The sequence below is a fragment of the Fopius arisanus genome, unplaced genomic scaffold (genome assembly GCF_000806365.1).
Source record: "Fopius arisanus strain USDA-PBARC FA_bdor unplaced genomic scaffold, ASM80636v1 scaffold00026, whole genome shotgun sequence".
Classification (NCBI taxonomy): Eukaryota; Metazoa; Arthropoda; class Insecta; order Hymenoptera; family Braconidae; genus Fopius; species Fopius arisanus.
This window is the reverse complement of record NW_011887765.1, coordinates 1,275,860-1,294,807: the sequence shown is the minus strand read 5'-3', so window position 1 is coordinate 1,294,807 and position 18,948 is coordinate 1,275,860. Positions and strand designations below refer to the sequence as shown.

General features: G+C 37.4%; 6 protein-coding genes and 1 long non-coding RNA gene across 11 annotated transcripts; 3 read left to right on the top strand and 4 right to left on the bottom strand.

Annotated features, from left to right (window-relative positions):
- Nucleotides 1-92: 92 nt before the first annotated feature.
- Trs20 (TRAPP subunit 20) lies at nucleotides 93-1,169 on the bottom strand. Its single transcript, XM_011302268.1, has 4 exons — nucleotides 1,052-1,169; nucleotides 777-965; nucleotides 405-638; nucleotides 93-266 (listed from the first exon to the last, which is right to left on the bottom strand). The coding sequence occupies exons 2-4, from the start codon at nucleotides 864-866 to the stop codon at nucleotides 168-170; spliced, it is 423 nt and encodes a 140-aa protein (XP_011300570.1). The 5' UTR covers nucleotides 867-965; nucleotides 1,052-1,169; the 3' UTR covers nucleotides 93-167.
- Nucleotides 972-3,360, top strand: MRG15 (MORF-related gene 15). The gene is made up of 3 exons (XM_011302269.1): nucleotides 972-1,122; nucleotides 1,187-1,304; nucleotides 1,570-3,360. The coding sequence occupies exons 1-3, from the start codon at nucleotides 1,095-1,097 to the stop codon at nucleotides 2,435-2,437; spliced, it is 1,014 nt and encodes a 337-aa protein (XP_011300571.1). The 5' UTR covers nucleotides 972-1,094; the 3' UTR covers nucleotides 2,438-3,360.
- Nucleotides 2,861-10,936, bottom strand: Gs2 (glutamine synthetase 2). 2 transcript variants are annotated; one of them, XM_011302272.1, is made up of 3 exons: nucleotides 10,623-10,936; nucleotides 5,744-5,940; nucleotides 2,861-4,835 (listed from the first exon to the last, which is right to left on the bottom strand). In XM_011302272.1, exons 2-3 carry the CDS (start codon nucleotides 5,925-5,927, stop codon nucleotides 3,910-3,912), a joined length of 1,110 nt encoding a protein of 369 aa, XP_011300574.1. In that variant the 5' UTR covers nucleotides 5,928-5,940; nucleotides 10,623-10,936; the 3' UTR covers nucleotides 2,861-3,909. The 2 variants fall into 2 exon arrangements, with proteins under 2 accessions (XP_011300574.1, XP_011300573.1); XM_011302271.1 differs by lacking the exon at nucleotides 10,623-10,936 and adding an exon at nucleotides 7,166-7,450.
- On the top strand, nucleotides 6,112-8,486 carry LOC105265008 (uncharacterized). Its single transcript, XR_892035.1, has 3 exons — nucleotides 6,112-6,886; nucleotides 7,620-7,658; nucleotides 8,047-8,486. It is a non-coding gene; the product is annotated as an uncharacterized lncRNA (long non-coding RNA).
- Nucleotides 10,937-11,617: 681 nt separating the features above from the next.
- On the bottom strand, nucleotides 11,618-13,260 carry l(3)neo43 (cytochrome c oxidase assembly protein COX16 homolog l(3)neo43). Of its 4 annotated transcripts, none has more exons than XM_011302259.1 (4): nucleotides 13,176-13,260; nucleotides 12,377-12,528; nucleotides 12,173-12,284; nucleotides 11,618-11,737 (listed from the first exon to the last, which is right to left on the bottom strand). In XM_011302259.1, the coding sequence occupies exons 2-4, from the start codon at nucleotides 12,508-12,510 to the stop codon at nucleotides 11,669-11,671; spliced, it is 315 nt and encodes a 104-aa protein (XP_011300561.1). In that variant the 5' UTR covers nucleotides 12,511-12,528; nucleotides 13,176-13,260; the 3' UTR covers nucleotides 11,618-11,668. The 4 variants fall into 4 exon arrangements, with proteins under 4 accessions (XP_011300561.1, XP_011300562.1, XP_011300564.1 ...); XM_011302260.1 differs by having other exon boundaries at nucleotides 12,377-12,511; nucleotides 13,176-13,258; XM_011302262.1 differs by lacking the exon at nucleotides 13,176-13,260 and adding an exon at nucleotides 13,121-13,175 and having other exon boundaries at nucleotides 12,377-12,511.
- An 89-nt stretch (nucleotides 13,261-13,349) lies between these two features.
- On the bottom strand, nucleotides 13,350-14,095 carry LOC105264999 (uncharacterized). Its single transcript, XM_011302257.1, is given in 3 exon segments — nucleotides 13,350-13,580; nucleotides 13,582-13,723; nucleotides 13,938-14,095. Coding segments are annotated over 2 exon segments (273 nt in total). The 5' UTR covers nucleotides 13,712-13,723; nucleotides 13,938-14,095; the 3' UTR covers nucleotides 13,350-13,437.
- A 126-nt stretch (nucleotides 14,096-14,221) lies between these two features.
- Nucleotides 14,222-18,004, top strand: Rassf (Ras association family member). Its single transcript, XM_011302256.1, has 6 exons — nucleotides 14,222-14,392; nucleotides 14,656-14,750; nucleotides 14,821-14,951; nucleotides 15,072-16,216; nucleotides 16,302-16,521; nucleotides 16,667-18,004. Exons 1-6 carry the CDS (start codon nucleotides 14,353-14,355, stop codon nucleotides 16,725-16,727), a joined length of 1,692 nt encoding a protein of 563 aa, XP_011300558.1. The 5' UTR covers nucleotides 14,222-14,352; the 3' UTR covers nucleotides 16,728-18,004.
- The last annotated feature ends 944 nt before the right edge of the window (nucleotides 18,005-18,948 follow it).

Sequence of the window (18,948 nt, the reverse complement as noted above, 5' to 3'; positions counted from 1 at the left end):
ATTTGGGTTCAATTTTTTACAATGTGCACGAGAACTCGTCAGGGAAATTGTTGATGCACCAGACACAAGATGTCGCAGAAACGAAAATTCAATTTAATTTATTTTTAATTCATTTTATTTAATTGTTTTTGTACATTTTTTTTTGGAGGGGTACCCCCAAAATTGAATTAAGAGGTCAGGTATTTTCTGCCATACAGCTGGGCTTTTTTCTCGAATCCCGTGGAATTTATCGGGGAGTTTATCTTGTAGAACGGATTCATCGAATACTGCAATTAAAAAATAGTTCTAATGAGGAAATAAATTGACTATTAAAAAAAATTAGGGTTGAATCAGAAATTGATTAGTTGAGGTGAAAAGTCTTGCCAGCAAAATTGGAATTCAAATTTATGAATGCATTGATGTACCTTTATGTAGGTCTCGTACATCTCATTGAAAAAATTTTTAATGCCATCGTCATTCTTGGTATCGTGTACCATGAGAAATCTAATCTGAGTGGCAGTGACGAATGCACTGACGAACCACTGATTGAATTTATCAATTACTTTCAGGTGCATATTCGTGCTTCTCCATTTATTCTCGTCCACCAGATCGAGAGCTGCATGAGCTATGAACTGATTCAAATGAGCATGATCTTCTTTCTGAAAGAAAAAATAGGATAAAAAGAATTTCAAGTAGAATTCACAGACATCTCATCGACGAATTGTTTCATGGATGAAGTCATTGCTTTTTTATTTAAATAAATGATAAATGATAGATACAAATAATTGTTTGTTTACTTTTGTGTCTTTGCTGGATCCGCAGAACTCAATCTCGAAGAGTGGATTATCCTCAGTTCCAACGATGACGAAATAATAATTGGCAGACATTTTCCAAATTTCCACTGAGTGTCAAACTCCCATTGTTTAACTGTCAAAGCTGAAAGTTTGACACTTCACTGTTTATTCCAGTGAACGCCTTGAAGTTAGCTAGAAGTTAACCTCAATTTCAGAAATGCTCGGCTTGCAGACGCTTTTCACGAGTTCCAGATAAACAATAAAGATCAAATAAATACCAACAAATTGACGTGACCAAGGGATAGATTGTCGATCGAACAAATGCCCATGAAGTGTAAATTCACAGAAGGTAAAAACGGTGAATGACGAGCTCGATGAGAATTCAGATAATGTCTCTGCAATTATGTGAACAGGTGAGAAGGTGCTTTGTTTCCATGGGCCACTCATCTACGAGGCCAAATGCCTGAAATCATCGGTATCCAAGGAGAAGCAGGTTAAATACTTCATACACTACGCCGGTTGGAATAAAAAGTGAGTTGTCTTCATAAATTAATTCATCGCAAAAACAATCACTCGTAAAAAATCCGGGAATCATCGATGAACTCGCTAGATTTTCCTCAGTCAGCGTTTTTCCTCGAGAACGATTGATCTGAGGTGGAAACTGTAAAGACATTTTTTGTAGCCGATTCAATTTCCCAGAAAAATGGTCTTTTCTGGTTTTTTCCTAAAACCAGCGGTTTGTGAGATTAATTGATCTTTAAAATGCGAATCCGAATCCGTCAATTTGTGATTTTAGTTGGGATGAGTGGGTGCCGGAAAGTCGTGTCCTCAAGTACAATGAGGCGAATGTCCAGAAGCAGAAGGAAGTGCAGAGGGCCCATGATGCCCAGCAGTCGACCCAGAAGGGAAAGAAGGGGACTTCGGTGGTAAAGACCACAGGGAGGAAGAGTGATGTTATCAAGGACAAGGGCTCAGAGAGTAGGGCAAGCACGCCGGTGCCTGGTAGTGATAAAGTCTCCACGAGAGTCAATAAAAACAGCAGTGGATCTGTCACTCCTTCCTCACATGACTCTTCCTCGGACGCTCCCAGGAAGAAGCGAAGCAGGATTGATCCCTCCGTGGAAACCGAGGAGCAGTTCTTGACGAAGGTCGAGGTGAAGGTTAAACTTCCTGACGAGTTGAAGCCCTGGCTCGTTGACGACTGGGATGCCATCAGTCGACAGAGGAAATTAGTCACTTTACCTGCCAGGCACACTGTCGACCAGATTCTCGATGATTACGTGAAGTTCAAGACCTCTAGCAAAACTAATACCCCTAATAAAGAGAGTGCTGTACTGGAAGTTACGAAGGGCCTTCGAGAGTACTTCAATGTCATGCTGGGGACGCAATTGCTTTACAGATGGGAGAGACAGCAGTATGGGGAAATAATGTCTGAGAAACCAAATACACCGCCCAGTCAAATTTATGGGGCCTCACATTTACTGCGATTGTTTGTTAAGCTTGGAAATATGTTGTCATATACACCCTTGGACGAGAGGAGTATTCAACTTCTGCTGTCCCACATCCACGACTTCCTCAGGTATCTCCACAAAAATAGTAGTGACTTATTTAGCCTCCAGGACTACGGCGCAGCTCCACCAGAGTATCACCGAAAATGTGGATGAACAAACGTAATAAATATATAAAGCCCATTTTCGTAATTTTTTAATGAATGAGAACTAAATGTGTTAGCCGACAATTCATCGTATGACCAGAATTTCTTTTTCTCTCTGCGTTGAATCATTGAGAACTTTAATTCCCACGGAAATTACTATTTCGTCCTGACACACGGCTCACAAATTTTTTCGTTTTTCCCACGTTGTGACAATTGCTAGATTAATTAAATAATCAAGACCCACGAAAATATGACCACCCGCATCCCAATTCGTCTAATTTTGTACATAATTTTGAAGAATAAAAAAAAACTACGACTTTCATTTCTTAATTTGTGATTCCTAAAAAATTGATTGTATCTCGTGATTGCGTCAATGTCAACCCATTAAGAGAGATTATTCATCAGATGAAAAAATACAGACCAATCACCTGTCTACTCTTTCAAAATAGCACTTTATTCTGTTCTTCGATATATTTAATTACAATATCACCTCCTCCATTCGTCTCATGACAAAAAAAAAAAAGATTATGCGAAAATAGCGATTTACACTGCATCTTTTGTACAATTATATTCTCTATAAAATTTTTGCTCAATATAAATGAATTTCTCCCTTATTATTCTCTAAACAGTTCAACATAAACGATTGATTAAATTGTGATGATCCTGTTTATAACATTCTGGATAAAAAATAATTGAAGTATGTGTGAGAATAAAAAATATATCTGTAATAAACAAGATAGACTGGGATGAACAAGTCTTCGATAAAGACGAGTAAAAAATTAATTCCCCTCGTAATCTGAATTGGCGATTTCCATCGAAGGATCATTGATTCCCTAGTGATTTCTAGAATTCCACGAGACCCAATCCCAGGCTGACAGCCACGTCGAATCAGATATAAAAGAGGCCTATCTCACCGGAGATTATGAGATTATTAACGAGCAATTACAGATAATACATTACTGTCAAAAATGTGAAAAATACATAAATCCTCTCAGCGACGATAACAACGCGAAGATTGTGACCTGGCGATACTGTCAAGTGCTTCAGCTTGACATAATCTTAACATGCAAATACCCTAGGATGCGTAATAATTCCTTCATAAATCTCTCAAAAATTCCCCTTCACCTCCCCCATCCCCAAATATATTTTTTCTAATATTTTCGCCATTATCTAACACATTTTAACATTTGGTTTTTACAATTTCTCATTTTTTTTTGTGACATGAACACTGAAACAATCAACCGAATCCCTCACTTTATGCGATCGACCGTAGAAAAACATTTTCCATAACTCCTTATCACTTTATTCTACTAGACATCATGAAAACTAGGGGTAAACCTTTTTTTTTCTATTTCTCATGCAATTGACAACGAGGAATGTCAAATTTACTTATTCAGACTGTAGTTTTCCACCAAAATTCTAATATCCTTCCCAAAAATTCTGTAATCCCCCAGCAGGATCGACTGCAGTTTGAAAAAAAAATTACTCATTGAGACAGCAAGTGCGAACGAGTGCATTGCAGACAGCATAAGGATCACAGTTACTGCTTGGTCTTCTGTCCTCGAGGTATCCCTTCTTGTCCTCAGCGACACCCCTGGGGATGCGAATACTGCAGCCCCTGTTGGCAGTGCCAGCACTGAAATCGTGGATACTGCTAGTCTCATACTTGCCAGTGAGACGACGCTCATTGTCCTTTCCCCCACGTGGATCATACGCCTGGATATGACGAAGATGCTGCTTGCTGAGCTTCTCAATGGCCCTATTGATCTCGGCGATGCCACCATCCTGTCTCATGAGCTTCGTCGAGAAATTAGTGTGGGCTCCAGCTCCATTCCATGCACCATCAACTGGCTTGGGGTCCAGGGTGGCGATCACTCCGTACTCCTCAGCAATACGGTGCAGAAGGAAACGAGCAATCCACAGATCATCACCTCCAGAAATTCCCACGCAGGGGCCAACCTGGAATTCCCACTGCGATGGCATGACCTCTGCGTTTGTACCAGCGAGATTGACACCGGCGTAGAGGCAAGCCCTGTAGTGTGCCTCGACGATTTCCCTTCCAATTACTTTATCCGCACCTACACCACAGTAGTAGGGACCCTGGGGTCCTGGGAAGCCGTTTTTTGGCCAGCCCAGGGGTCTTCCATCGAAATCTAAGAATGTGTACTCCTGCTCGATGCCGAACCAGGGCTCCAGCTCCTTAATTGCTTCCATCGCTTCGTTACACTTGTGACGGAGATTCGTTCTCGTTGGGGTCTTGTCGCTGTTCAGGGTCTCACAGAGGACCAACCGGTTGTGACCTCGGCGGAATGGATCCCGGTAGATTGCCACTGGGTACAGGAAGATGTCAGAATTCGCACCGTCTGCCTGGTACGTCGAACTCCCGTCGTACGTCCACCATGGAAGCTCTGTAATTAATTTTCTTTTACTCTACTTTCATATTTCACATATTCAACTGAAAAAGTCATTTTAATGTAATTTAATTCAATTAAATCATAATCCATCGGAAGAGATAAATAAAATTGTAGAATTAGTTGAATATTTTGGGATATGAAAATTGAATTGGAAAACATTGAGTGAAAGCCTTGTACTGAACGAGTCAATTTATCTTTCAATTTCTTCTTGTACGAGACATTCACGGAGAAAGAGACTTTTTATTGATGACTTTCAAGCGCCGTTAAAAGTAATCCGAATATTCAATTGAAGCTCGTTGAGTCCCTCGGGCGCCCAATTAGTGGCTTTATTCAATTGAAATTAAAGGGGAATACCCTCTAAAACATTGAGTATTTATATCTCCCCAGTAATTTCATCAATTCCGCAATCCAATTGCCTACGCAATTCGCCACCCCATATATCCATATCTTTCCCTTCATTGACGCAAAGAATTGCATAATTCACCAATGGTATTTTACGTAAAAACATCAAACACACAAATTGCCGGGGATTTCTTTATCTCTGCGATACAGAAATTTTTTTTCCCCACTTTGATTTTGATAATTCTGTGAAATAATGGAGAACGCGTTGATAACGAGTGATACGAGACAGTGGAATTAATTCGCTCAGTTGTGCGAATAGAATGGCATGCCGTAAACAAAAATTTCCAGAGGCGAGATGAAATTTCGCAGTATCTGCCAAAGCGCCTGGTGTTTCGTCATCACTTTTTTTATAAATCATTTTCTCCGGCTTTCTACTGGCACATGTCGAGCTGCAGATGCTCGAGGGAATGAATCCAATTGGAAATTCTGAGGTTTTCCTATATTTTTATTGATTAATTGATCTGGAGATTGATAAAAATGCAGAATTAAAAATTTATTACCTGACGGATGTTTCGGCACGAAGTTTAGAGTTCTCGTTTTGGACCTCATGCCCTCGCCAGTTCCATCGATCCAGATGTATTTAGCCTGGACTTTGTCCTCGGGTTGGGGCAGATCCATATACCTGCCCAAAATTGTCTTATCCAGTGCAGCATTTGGAGAGTCTTTCAGCATAGACCTCGACATTGTCGTCGTTGTGCTGAAAAACATGATATCGTCGAAAAATATAGTAACGATTTTTACAGAATTCTTAGACATGTCGAACATTCTGGGGGAGTAAAAAATTATTCATTCAGTCCGTGACATTCTCATCGCTTTAATCACCTAGAATTAAACTCGTTACATTAATGTCATTAAACCCAAGGTGAGGTCTGGCTTTCTTCGCAATGTCTATTCAAAATAAAGTTTCTCCTCAATAAATATTCCATTCAATTAATTTATTCCCGCATGAAAAATGGAACAGATTCTTCAGTGGAAATTCATTTTTTTAAAGACTTGAATCCCCGTTCTTTCTCTCTGCAATTAAATCTGAATGCTCCCCTTGATTATTTTATTCCTCCTATGATTCATGATTCATATTTAGGCCTCGATTCTCCTCTCGCGGTAATAAACACATTTTTCAGTCTGATCACGCAGTGATTGCATGGACAATCCAACAAAGGGCGTATGGTACATCCCACACCCAGAAAAATAAGGAGATAATCGTGCATTGGCACTCTGGATGATTAAAAAGCCTTGGATAAATATTAAAAAATTGGTAGGCTGCCAAAAAAAACAGTAAACAATGATGTAGGTCATTTGAATTATTACACGCTAAATAAAAAATTCATTTCCTCAGCCCATGTTTGTCCATCGCTTCAGCTACATCTTCAGTTAATTATTCAATTATTGATAGCTCCAATTTATCAATTGCTCTTTATTACAGAATGTTTGTCTCTTTTCACAGCGATTTATTACCGATGATAACAGCGTTTCAGTGGTTTTGCGTCGATTCTACTGGAATCGAGGTGATTTATCGAGACAATCGTCGGGCCTTGAAATTAATATTGATAAAATTTATAGGAATATCGACACTGGAGAAATTCGAGAGAAGGTGAAGGTTCGGCAGAGAAATAATAATTTTTTTTTGGGGAAAAAAGTGTCGGGTAAGAGAATTATGAAAAATAATTGAAATTTTGGGAGACTTTTTTAATTGAAATCGTCGAGTGGATTTGCAAAATATTTTTTCCTCTCTACAATTTGAAACCCAAAACCAATTCAATTGACCTTGTTCATTTTACTTTCTACGAGGGACTGAAGGTGACGTTTTCAAAAAATAAAAAGTGTGAGTTTCACTGTTCTAAGTGATTCACGATTTCCTCCGACCATTTTCCGACGTTCTGACATCCTTGACAAGTCGATAAGACAAATTGCAAAATACCCACCTGATGCAACGACCAAGGCTGGTCCATTTTGGTTTAGCATTTGTGGATCGCGATAAGATTCCAGCCTCGCATATTTTCACCAAAACCCTGAAGCCCATTTTAACGGTTTAAATCCACCAATTGACCACGAAAATCTCAATCTCTTCGGTGAATTTTGGAATTTTTAAGGCAAACACTTTGGGAATTTTCCACGCAATCGTAATAATTTTTTTGGTTTGCGTTTAAACTTCAAAACAAATCGTGTCCTTGGGACGTGTGTCTTTCAGGGCAATGTTCTTGCACTAAGATACCACACGTCGACGAATGGAATATTTATATGGTGGCCATCTATCCGTCTGTCTTCGTCTTTCCATCTGTCTCTTTCTCCCCCACGACGTGCGGAGGCGCGCAAAATCGACAAGATTAACCATTTTTTAACGATTTTTCTAACTTATTTCGTTTTCTTCAATTTCAGGACATCATTCTCCAAATAAACACATGCCAAAGTGCACAGGTAAATTCCTCAGTGAAATTCATTGCATGCTAGAATTATTTTTCGATTTTTTTCTGAATTCAAAATGTTTATTCGATAATTTATTGAATTTAGGTTCACTTTCCACCCTAGAGGTTAAATGAACCTTTGAAAATTAAAAAAATACTTTCACTATTTTTTTTCGGTCGAAAATAGTGATAGCGTGAAAATTTCCTTGATGTCAATATTATTTATCTTGTTATCTTCTCCCACCTTTTTTCCAAGACCCATAAAAATGTTAACAATATGACTAGCGCATGCGTTTGTCAGCTTTATTTATAAATAATAAACGTGGGCTGGGGAATTGCGGTTTTTGTCGAGACAAAGGGAATATTCTCATGTTTCAATTTTTATAATCGCAATTTTTCAGAATATTCTGATCGGAAGACGGGATCTGATGCTGACGAAAAAATTCCGTGAGAATACATTTTTCGGTGATTACAGGGCTGCAGGCCCTTGAGCAATTCCATCAGATGTCCGGCTTGCGTGGAGAAAAAAATTTCACGAAAATTACCATCAAATGACGTAATGACTTTTCCCCAAAAAATTTCAAGAATTCCAGTGAAATTCGCGGGATTCAAGCAAGAAATTTTATTATTACCCATTATCTAATGCAAAATGTAATATGATATAATAGAATAGAAATTAGATTCAATTATATATTTTCCTTCTTTTAATTTTTGCAAGTTTTGAAAGGGCGGGGAAAATTTTTTGATTAATAATTGCAAGTGGAGATTCTTCAATATTATTAACAACAGTTGTTCATGTTGACTATTCATCTTTCCTTTCATGTGACTGGAATCGTGCCAACTCTCAGCACGTGGCTATCGCATGGAACTGCGTAATGAAAGGTCATGAGCTCCTCGGATAGATATTCCATATTGAGGGATGATTACTGATGGTGAATGATAATTTTCGATTCGAATTCAGAGAAATATTCAAAAAAACTCTCCAATATAATTCATTAAAAATTGCGGACCTGAAATCCGCTACATGTGACTTTGTTTTAAGGACGTGGAGAATAATAAGAAGAAACATAAAATATTTCTGGTCTGTCGACGATTATGCAAAAATAAATCGAAGCCTCAGATTATTCTGGAGATCTCGGTATCCTATAATTTCCTTTGGCTCATCGTTTTTTGTCGTTCGGGAATTTCAAATGAGAGAATTCATAAAGTGAATGTCAAAGTCATCACGTGCGAGACAGACGGAGAATTGTCGCAGATTTTATCTCATTTTCAATTATCAATTCAATTCAATTGATAAAATTATTTGAGAGGCCCTGATTTTCCAAGGAGATTCATTATCGAAATTATTTTGGTAAAATCCCCTCAATTTTATCAAATAAAAATGAAAAATAAAATAGAGAGTGGGAATAGACGAGTGGAAAAAAGGCCTTTGAGCAATCGATTTTGAAATTTTTGACAGAATAATTCTCTGAAGCTCAATTCCCTGGAAAAATTCCTGCATTTCGACACTTTCCCGCGTTATTTCTCATCAATAAACAATTGAAATAATTACGCAATGTCTTCTGTGAATTATTTACAATTATTTGTTATAAATGAAAAATACGATCGAGAGTCGGATGTCGTCGCGTTTTACTCCTTGAATCTCATTTTTTTCTCGTCGTCCTTAGCCTTGATTTTTTCTAATTAATACCTAGCAATCGAGACTAATATAGTCCCGGGCGTTAATTTGTTTATGAGAATAGAGAATTTTCATTTTTTGTACCTGTCGGTCTCCTTGAAGGTGACTGTGAATGTGTCCCTTCTACTTAAAAAAAAAACGAAAGTCTCACTCTCACTCTTTCACTCTCAATTGAGAGTTAAAAAAGCGCTTTCGCTTTTTTCCAAAACTTCTTCCAAATTCCAATAAATAAATGTCTCAAATAATTTTTTCTCTGATTCACATTAAATAAATTGATTAATTATTTAAAAAATCATCGGTATTTTTCCAGCTGTGCAATGACCCGAAATATCTACGGATTATGTGGGTATCGATAGTTTAACACCAGTGCGATAATTTGAGTGGCAAATATTAGATGAAATTTCAACAAATTGGTCTTAATGTTGTTTACCCACTCACTTTATTTGCGTGCATGTGCATTCAACTCGTCCTGCAATTCGCATGTGCGTGCAAACGGTCGGATTACAAGTTCAAACTAATTACAAAGTGCTCATGAATTCCTAGAAATTCAATCCACCGTGTAATGACGTGATAATTAGTCTCATGAGTCTATCCGAGTAATTTTTGTCCTCGATTTTCCTTATCGGGCCTGATCAAAAGCCATTGATTAGGAAGAAATTTATATCGCTAAATCGTGGCATCGTCACGTGTTTGAGGGGCTGTCGACATTACCCTAATCGTGATCAATTGTAAAAATTCCGATCTCAGCGTATGTCGAGGTCAAATCACCTGATAAATCGATGATTACGCGATATTCGTATCTGCCCTACACTTCACTGGGAAAAAATAATTAAATCAATTGATTTAAAATGAGTCAATTAGCAATGAGTGAATTTTTCAGGGAATAATTGAGAAGCAAGGAAATAAATCAGCGTGACTAATATAAATAAGTGACAAATAAAAAAGAGTAAGAGACATTGTTCGTACAAAGCATGACGCAGGTGCTTTGTTGCTCCGGGTTTTTCTTTGTTTTATTTTTATTGTTTTTTCTTTTCAAACATGTCGAGTCTCCGCTGCTTAAAATCCGAGATTTATCAGTGGAAACCGAGGAAAAGGCGCAATTTTTTCTTTTCATTCAGGAAAATTCATTTTTAGTCACAATAATTATTCAACAAACGAAGATTTTCCACTAAATTTCAATTTCAAATCCAAATAAAATCACCAAAAAGTGATATGATAATAGATGTGAAAAGGAAATTTAATATTTCTTGTAAAAGTGGAAGAAATTGGAAAAAATGAGGATAAATCTGCTGAACTCACCTGTTCGGCGGCTAGTCTGACAATAACTTGACCAGATCTCCCGTGATACGATACGTCGACGATGGACGATGGTTAACAACTGGGATACTGTAACTGATAACGCACAGGACAGCAATACAGCGGCATCACAGCTCCAGCAACATTTATGTATGAAAATGGAAGGAAGCAAGTGGTAGATTTCTCCCCCTCAACTATCCAACAACCACATTGGGCCAACCTTGGCTGCACTTCCATGACATAATCGATGATTAAACCTGAGCAAACTGATCACCCACTGCTCCAACCACCGGCTCTGCGTGCAACATCACTTGTCCTTGTTCACTCCACTCTTCGGTTTGTAAATTCAACCCCCTACCAACGTACCACCACTTTTCGTCTATCCACAAATTCAATTGACATGCTCATGCACTCGACGACTCAGTCCCCTTGCATGACTTATCGTCATTATCATGTAACAGTCATCAAATATTGACTCGAGAAATAATCTGTCTATCCCGTCAATTTGTAGATAAAAGTTATAAAAAATTGTGGAAATATCATGGCTAATTCTTCTCACAAAAAATTTCTGCATGCGTCTTCAGGGGTTCTTTATTACGTTTAAAAATATCTAATTTCTCATGAAAGCAATCATTTTAATTGTATATTGAACTCTTTTAAAAATTCTTTTGAGTTGTATTTTTGAAATAAAATCGACTGCGCATATAGCGAATTCTCAACCCGCGCTTTTCACCTTGACAAAAATTTTGAATTTATTGTGTGGGTTTAGGGTAGTACAAACTAATGACAGCTTCATTGTCCGCTCCCACGATTATGATCTTCCCTACTCCGGTGACATCCGCTCATAGTCCCCCTCAGGGCTCATTAAAAACATTTTCCCTTTAATTTGTGTCACGTGACTTGACTTCAGTCAAAGGATGTTGAGGGGAAAATTTTTATTCTGCCCATGAACTTCCAATGAAAACCTCGGGGAATGGCAAACAAATATCGAACGAGAATTCATTGAATTTGCGTCATTTATTAAATTTTAACGACTATGATTAATTACTTCAACTCTTTGGTGTCTCCTCTTCCCATGGCCGCGAGATCCTCTTATTTTCCCAGTGATCTGTATCGTACTGGAAATTGAGAGCGTGAGTCAGGGAATTTTTTCCTTGGTAAACAAAAATATTTTGAAAATTCATCGCAAATCTTTCGAGATATTTTCCTGTTTACTCGTTGCGTGAGTCTTTAGTTAAGACTGAAGACATAATTAAAAACATAATTATGGTAATTGCGAGGTGGAAAATAAAACGAGCATTTTATTATGGAATCAGAACATGAATGAGTCACACGGGTACTATTGACTAATTGTCCTCTCGTGACAATATCATAAAAAAAAGCCTTCAATTGAGAACTTAAACTATGAAAAATCCTATAAAACATCCAATTACCATCCCATAATTATTACGAGCAATTTATATAAGACCACTTTAATAATTGAAGGAAAAATATGAGAATGATCGGTTCATTGGGTTGAAAATTGGTAATAAATCGTAAGTAGTGGGAATTACCTCTTTGACGATATCATACTGCGCCTCAAGGGTAATTTCTTCGGCTTTTCTCATCGGGAGTCCCACGTCCTGCATTTTTTCTTGGGTCTGCTTTGTTTTTCTGTACTCATATCTACGATAAAAATATACTCGTCGTGTTAATTCAAAATCCGTTGGGGGATTGAAATTTATAGAAAATCTGGGATTGATCGTATGAATTATTACCGCAAATTCGTGAATTGCCCGAGTCCGAAGGAAGCTCCTATGATAAATAGCACGAAAGGAAGTCCCTGTTTCACAGACCTTTTTTTTGACAGTCTCAAGAGTGTCCCTTTGATGTTAGCCAGCTCCAGCTTCATCCTAGGACATGGAAAATTCTGGAATCGTTTGAAATAATTTCAATCAATGATTAAAACTATCAGAAAAAAATGAGGAACCACTATCCGGAATTCTCTGGAATAAATTTCCCATTTTTCTACAATAAAAAAATCGAAATCGCCTGATATTCGAAACGTCAGATCGTGCGGGGCTTAACTCACTCAAATCGCTACCAATTGAGCGCAAATAGTAATTGCCCGCATTATTACTCGTAATGAGAGCGTAATGGGGTACTCGGATGATCTTTCGGTTCCCTTTATTGACATCGTAATCCCGAAAACTGCATCGGATAAATCGAAAATATTTCCAATCAATTTGAAATTGCCATGACACCGGATATTGACAGCACTTGCCGGAAGTGACGAATGAAAATAAATCGAAATAATTCACATAAAATTTCAGAAAGGTACGGAATCTGTCATTAAAAGTGTATAAAATTGTTCACTCCTTTTCTCCTTTTGCGTGAAATTTTTCAATTTAAAGGAGAACTTTCCCCGGCGCAATCAGCTGATCGGTATATTTGGGTCATAGGGATTGCCACTGGAGAAATCGATGTTTTTAAACAATTTCGACTCCTCCGTTGTTATTTACAATTATCAAACACTGCAGGAACTCGGTTGAATAATCAATTATTGCAAAAACTCACCGAACAGATACAATTCACCAGAGATAATGATAATAGTAACAAAAAATCGAGAGCTGTCGACTTCACGTGTCTCGAATTGACGCTCACTTCATTCGATTTTCCCGAAAAAAATCAGCTGATGACTACACTAAAAGAAATCAATGATCAATTCCGATAGAAATTACGGGCACGTGATGAATTTCATAATTTTATTACTTCCCATCTATGAAATAAAATTATCTACAAATATATACAATAAAACATAACATTTGACTTGTAATTATCAAATATATTTCAGCCTCTTCAAATTATCCCTGAATTTATTTAGAGATTTTCGATTCCATTGCATTAATTGCTTGTAAATCTTTCTCTTTGTTGAAATTGTCGATGAACTGGTCGAGTTCGGCTTTTGTTGACGTGGTGTATGAGGGGATTATTTTCTGCACATCCTCCAAATATGTGGAAAAATTTTCAGCCTGATTAAACCAGTGGAACATTACCACAGGAAATGCAATGTAACCAACCATTCTGACTACCTCCAACTGCCAATTTCCCATTTTCACGTGAAACTAAAATTGAGTCAAATTTAAAAATGATGCGTCCAATGAATTAATTGAAAAAATCCACATAAACAATTGAGTGTAAAATGAAAATACAGAAAAGTCTAGTAATTTAAATACATAATACATAATACATAAATAAATTGAATTGATAATATATTTTTTTAATCAAAAACTGAGGTTAAGTCTTCATTTTGTAGGGAAGAGAAGAACGAATTCTTACCAACGACAAATTATCTCCAGAGAATAATTATGAGTCCCCTTTTTTCATACAATTTATTTTGTTCTGTTATATCCTGTTAGTAGGTTTTTTTTGTAGAAATTAAGGGACGAAATGATCTGAGGATCTGACAGGGGCAATAACACTGATTGTGGCTCCATCATGCAGTTCCACATGAAATCCATTCACTCTGCAGTGCATCCTGGGGTTTTCGAGTACAAAAACTGTTCGAGAGCTCTACGAATTCTTCATCATTCAGTGAACGATTCTATATAGTGATGCAGCTGGATCCAGTGACACTGTATCATTTTACAAAGACTGACAATTATTTATGTAAACAAATAAAATGTTTGTACATCGTGAATTGACGGAGGGGATTCATTGAGGGATTACAATCTTGGTGAACATAGAGATCATCATGTGGAAGTGTCATAAATGTGGAAAGCCTGTCTACTTCGGTGAGTAATTGTCAATCAGTCGACTTCATCCAGTAGTTTAAGATAATCTTGTATTAATACTCGATAAATAGTAATTAGACTGCAATAATTACCTTCAATTTACAACGTAAAAAATAAATGAGGGCGGAGATCCTTCGGGTGATAATCATTTTTTCACAGAACATCGGAGATTTCAGGTCAATGTACCGTCAAGGTTATCTCCACTCATGAATGCCCTTTTCATCTCGTGTGTGTTTTAATCAAACAATGTCTCCGTGTTTTAGCTGAGAGAAAACAGTCGTTGGGATACGACTGGCATCCTGAGTGCCTCAGGTGTGAAGAATGTGGTAAAAGATTAAATCCTGGACAACATGCTGAGGTAATTGTTAATAAACCGATTAAAAATCATAATCATATTTGTCTGTGACTCATTGGTCATTTTTAATTAGCATAAAGGAGTACCATATTGTCATGTCCCCTGTTACGGAGCTCTATTCGGTCCTCAATTATTTGGCCATGGGACGAGAGTTGAATCTCACACGAGTTTTGGTAAAAAGGAGCCCCGATCAACGCTTCCACGGTAAAATTCCAATTCTATCTTTTTTATTTTCATTTCCACGTGATAAAATAATTTTTTTTGGAATACCGCACGATAAAATTTCATTCATCCAATCAGACATTTTAATTTTTTGCACTTCAGATCGCATTTGGAGAATAAACTGAAGCTGTTCAACCAGTATTACGAAGGTAAAAGTGGTGGAATTCGAAGTCGCGAAGTGAATGGTCGGTTGATTCTAGAAGGAGCTTTAAGAATCTACTGGGGAGTGCGCGGAGTGATCCACTTGAAAGAAGACGACGATCAGCGAACAGTGGTAACAGCGAGGAATCGTAACTCCTGCAGGAGAAGTTATTCAGAAAAATCGGAAGACGAGGATGAAAAATTGGAGACTGCCCCCAAAGACTTGTCACCAACTGAGAGTCAGCTGGAGAGCGAGCCAAACTCACTTCCCACATCTCCAGATCACCTGAAGAGCTTGACTCTCCCGATGAAGCTAGACGTGAAGAACATGGAGCTGGATGAATTGGACGAGTTGCTCCAGGTGGAGAGAAAGATCGAGGATGGGGAAAAATTGTATCAAACAATGCCGGAGAGTCTTCCATCCTTGAGTACACATTCCAGTACAGACACCCCACCATTGTCGACTCAATCGAGTGTTGATAATAGTGATAAGGGAACAGCCAGTCCCCAGAAGAACGAGAGCATGAGCAGCACTCCAACCCACAGCATTGACTCCTCCTCTGGAACAGACACCCCAAATTTCCAAGGAACACCCAGCAGAAATGGTACCCTGAGGAGAGTGGAATACTTCGACAGTCTTGAAAAAAGTAACAATCGTTCCATCACCAACGACGACAGCTGGATCGAGAAGGGACTGAATAGGTCGATGTCAGGGCCTGATTGCCTCCAGAGGAACCGAGGGGACAGTGACACCGAGTCTGTCAATTCTCTGCAGTTCAGAGAGGACGACAACATGACTATGTCCACTGATAGTGGACTGGAGCTCGATGGCGTAGTCCTCAGGAGGAAACAGGGCAGCACTGCAATCAGGAGACGTCCTGGGGGACGAAGGCAGTCCAGGGGAAGGCTCAGGCGCAGGTGCTCCATCAATGGACATTTTTATAATCGAGAGACCAGTTTCTTCACTCCTCCTCATGGCTCACAGATGTCTGTGTGGGTCACTAGTCTTGTTAGCACTCAGGAGGTTATCAATTTGATGCTTGACAAGTACAAGGTCGATGCCAGACCTGCTAATTTTGCCCTTTTTGTCGTCAGGGATAATGGAGGTATTTCGATATCAATATTTAAGGCATGAGAGCTTTTTTAAAACGTCAATGCAAAAATATTATTTGATTGTTTTGCATTAATCAGAGCAGCGGAGATTGAGAGAAGATGAATATCCCCTGGAGGTCAGGGTCGTCCTGGGACCACATGAGAATGTTGCTCGTCTCTTCCTAGTCGATAAACTCTCAACCCCTGAGATCAGTTCTGATGTTGCCCAGTTTCTCAATCTTTCGTTACCTGAGTGCCATGGAATCCTCCAGAGATATCATTATGAAGAGGAGAGACAAATTTTGCTGATGAAAGAAAAGTAAGTTTGCTAACCATTATTTATTGCTAACAATTATTAATGCTCCAATCGAATAATTATTACTATTGAAAAACCGTTGATTTTTTTTATCAACCCTTCATGAAAATTATAATAATTAATGGTCGTTGAATATTTTTCATTTCAGGTACAAGGAAATGCGGCGTCGAATAAAGCAACGCATGGAAGACCTAAAAGTTCGGTTATAGATGAAAAATAATCGATTAATATTTTGTCGCAACGTATTTACGCGATTTTTTACGACTAGTTTTTTTTCAAACGAAATTATTAACATATTTGTTTAACGTTCCACTTAGGAAATTGTTTAAGCAGATAAGGCTAACGCATTTTTTTTTTTATTTCAACTTTTCTACTGTGAATTTTTACGAGTGCAATTTATGTTTAATGTCATGCGCTGGAAGAGGAATATTCCAATGTAAGGCAGGCCACGTTTTTGTGTGATGGTAACGTGATAAGAACAAACAACATATCGGTTTTATTCGTTGGAAGAAAAAAGGCTTAAGAGCGACTAGCTCTGGTCGTTCGCTTGTAGTCCCATGTTTGATGCTCTTTTTCAAGTCGAGTTTTTTATATCGCAATTCTAGGTAGCTATTGGTTCGAGGCTATATGTGCCACAACTTCGTGTTTTTTAATTAACAAATTATTTTTAATCTATCATTAACCCGAGATCTGATGATTTATGATCTTTTTTATAGGCAAATTTTAGTCAGCTTTTATACTTTTTATTTTAGCCCGAGAATTTCAGACTGCTGTGAATTTAGCATTTTTTTACAACTTACTGAAGATAAAATTGCATGAGATTATTATTCTGTGTTTGAACGAAAAATGTAATGAGTTGAATTATATAATTCTATAAACCACCGAATTATATTCAGAAAGATATTTCCAGGTGAAATAATACTTGAATGTTTCAACGAAAAAAAATCAAGTATAAAAGAGGCATTTTTTGCAATTGAGAGCTGGATTTTTTCATTTTTCCATTACATTTACAATTTCAACTCAGAATTCGGTAGAAAATTAATTGCTTTTATAAAACGGACAAATAGATTAATTGACTTATTGAGTAGTGAGAGGAAATATTTTGGAAGCCGGCGTTGAGTCGACGGTGGAAGAGAGATAAATAACAAATAGTGATTTATCGATAAATGCAATACGAGATTAATCCACGATACCAACATGATCGAATTACAATAAAAATCCAAATTATCCACCAAATTTTTCAACTGAAATCTTAAGTTCTTCAAATTAACAATTTCACTGGAATATTCCATGAAAAAATAGAATTCCCCCATAATTTGACCCCCGATAAAATTGAGAATAATAAACAATTGATGCAGTGATAGACGAAATGGTCAACGAATTACGAAAGGGAAAATAAATGACTAAATAATTGTAATATACGACATTGTAATGCAGAACTGTACAAGTCAACTTTAGCATGAATAAAAATATTGTTTCTTTGTAACATCTCACCTGTAAATGCTCTTATTCCACGGGAAGCTGTGATGAAAGGAAAAAAACTGAAGAAAGAACAAACAACTCAGTTTTGGACAGAATGTATTTATTTATTTCGTTTCTTGTTAGAATAAGTAGAGTTAAAGTGGATCAATGCAATGTTATGCGTTAGTATGAGTAGTTTAAACCATTCATACAAGTCGCTAGGAACGAGTAATGTACTTTTTTTTTTTACCCACAACACCGAAGGAGCATCAGTCGCTCATTGCACGACACTGATATTTAAGTTAAACGTGTATTTTTTTTTTCATCAAATAATTATTTCATTTTAATTAATAACAACAATCATTATCTCCAGCACGAGATTTCATGAGAAATAATTCAATCATGAAAACCCGCGGCACTGCGCAATTATCTTTTTGCTATCCATCTTTGGCATTGCGGAATTTAATGGCCGATGTCCAATTAATTTATCCCTCGCAAATTGACAATTTCACTCTAATTATGATTTTTTTTTTTAAGCACAAGTGTTTAATCCAATCGATTTGCGCCCATTTTTTTGTTGCTATTTTTCGAGGTGAAATTGTCGATTCGATCTTCTCAATTAGTTTTTACTTATTTAACAGATTAATAATGGCCAAAACACTGGCAATGGCTTACGACGAATACTGAGAACTCGGTTATCACAATCTGGCAGAATGGGCCTTACAAAAAATACAATACGTGTTCACAGCATTATCTTGTGCCAGTGTGCAGTCCAATATTCATTACCGCGTACTTTATGGCTCTCAATTATTATTCTCTCCCCTCCGTATCGGTTAAATAAAACTTACTCAATAGTTTCTCACACGTGTTAATTTTTGAATTAAATCAGGTAATAATTAATTATAAAATAGGCCTGTACCGAGAGTTAAACAGATTTGAGCTTCATTTTTTTAGCGTCGTTGTTTCATA

Bases quoted from the DNA above. Each gene is read 5' to 3' on its own strand.
- Trs20 (XM_011302268.1), bottom strand. From the start codon at position 866: ATGTCTGCCAATTATTATTTCGTCATCGTTGGAACTGAGGATAATCCA. The intron at 639-776 runs GTAAACAAACAA...TTTTTCTTTCAG, and splicing joins GATCCAGCAAAGACACAAAA to AAAGAAGATCATGCTCATTT. The intron at 267-404 runs GTACATCAATGC...TTTTAATTGCAG, and splicing joins TGTACGAGACCTACATAAAG to TATTCGATGAATCCGTTCTA.
- MRG15 (XM_011302269.1), top strand. From the start codon at position 1,095: ATGCCCATGAAGTGTAAATTCACAGAAG. The intron at 1,123-1,186 runs GTAAAAACGGTG...TTATGTGAACAG, and splicing joins GAAGTGTAAATTCACAGAAG to GTGAGAAGGTGCTTTGTTTC. The intron at 1,305-1,569 runs GTGAGTTGTCTT...TTGTGATTTTAG, and splicing joins TACGCCGGTTGGAATAAAAA to TTGGGATGAGTGGGTGCCGG.
- Gs2 (XM_011302271.1), bottom strand. From the start codon at position 7,263: ATGGGCTTCAGGGTTTTGGTGAAAATATGCGAGGCTGGAATCTTATCG. The intron at 5,941-7,165 runs GTGGGTATTTTG...CATGTTTTTCAG, and splicing joins AGCCTTGGTCGTTGCATCAG to CACAACGACGACAATGTCGA. The intron at 4,836-5,743 runs GTAATAAATTTT...AATTAATTACAG, and splicing joins CGTGCCGAAACATCCGTCAG to AGCTTCCATGGTGGACGTAC.
- Rassf (XM_011302256.1), top strand. From the start codon at position 14,353: ATGTGGAAGTGTCATAAATGTGGAAAGCCTGTCTACTTCG. The intron at 14,751-14,820 runs GTAATTGTTAAT...ATTTTTAATTAG, and splicing joins ATCCTGGACAACATGCTGAG to CATAAAGGAGTACCATATTG. The intron at 16,217-16,301 runs GTATTTCGATAT...TGCATTAATCAG, and splicing joins TGTCGTCAGGGATAATGGAG to AGCAGCGGAGATTGAGAGAA.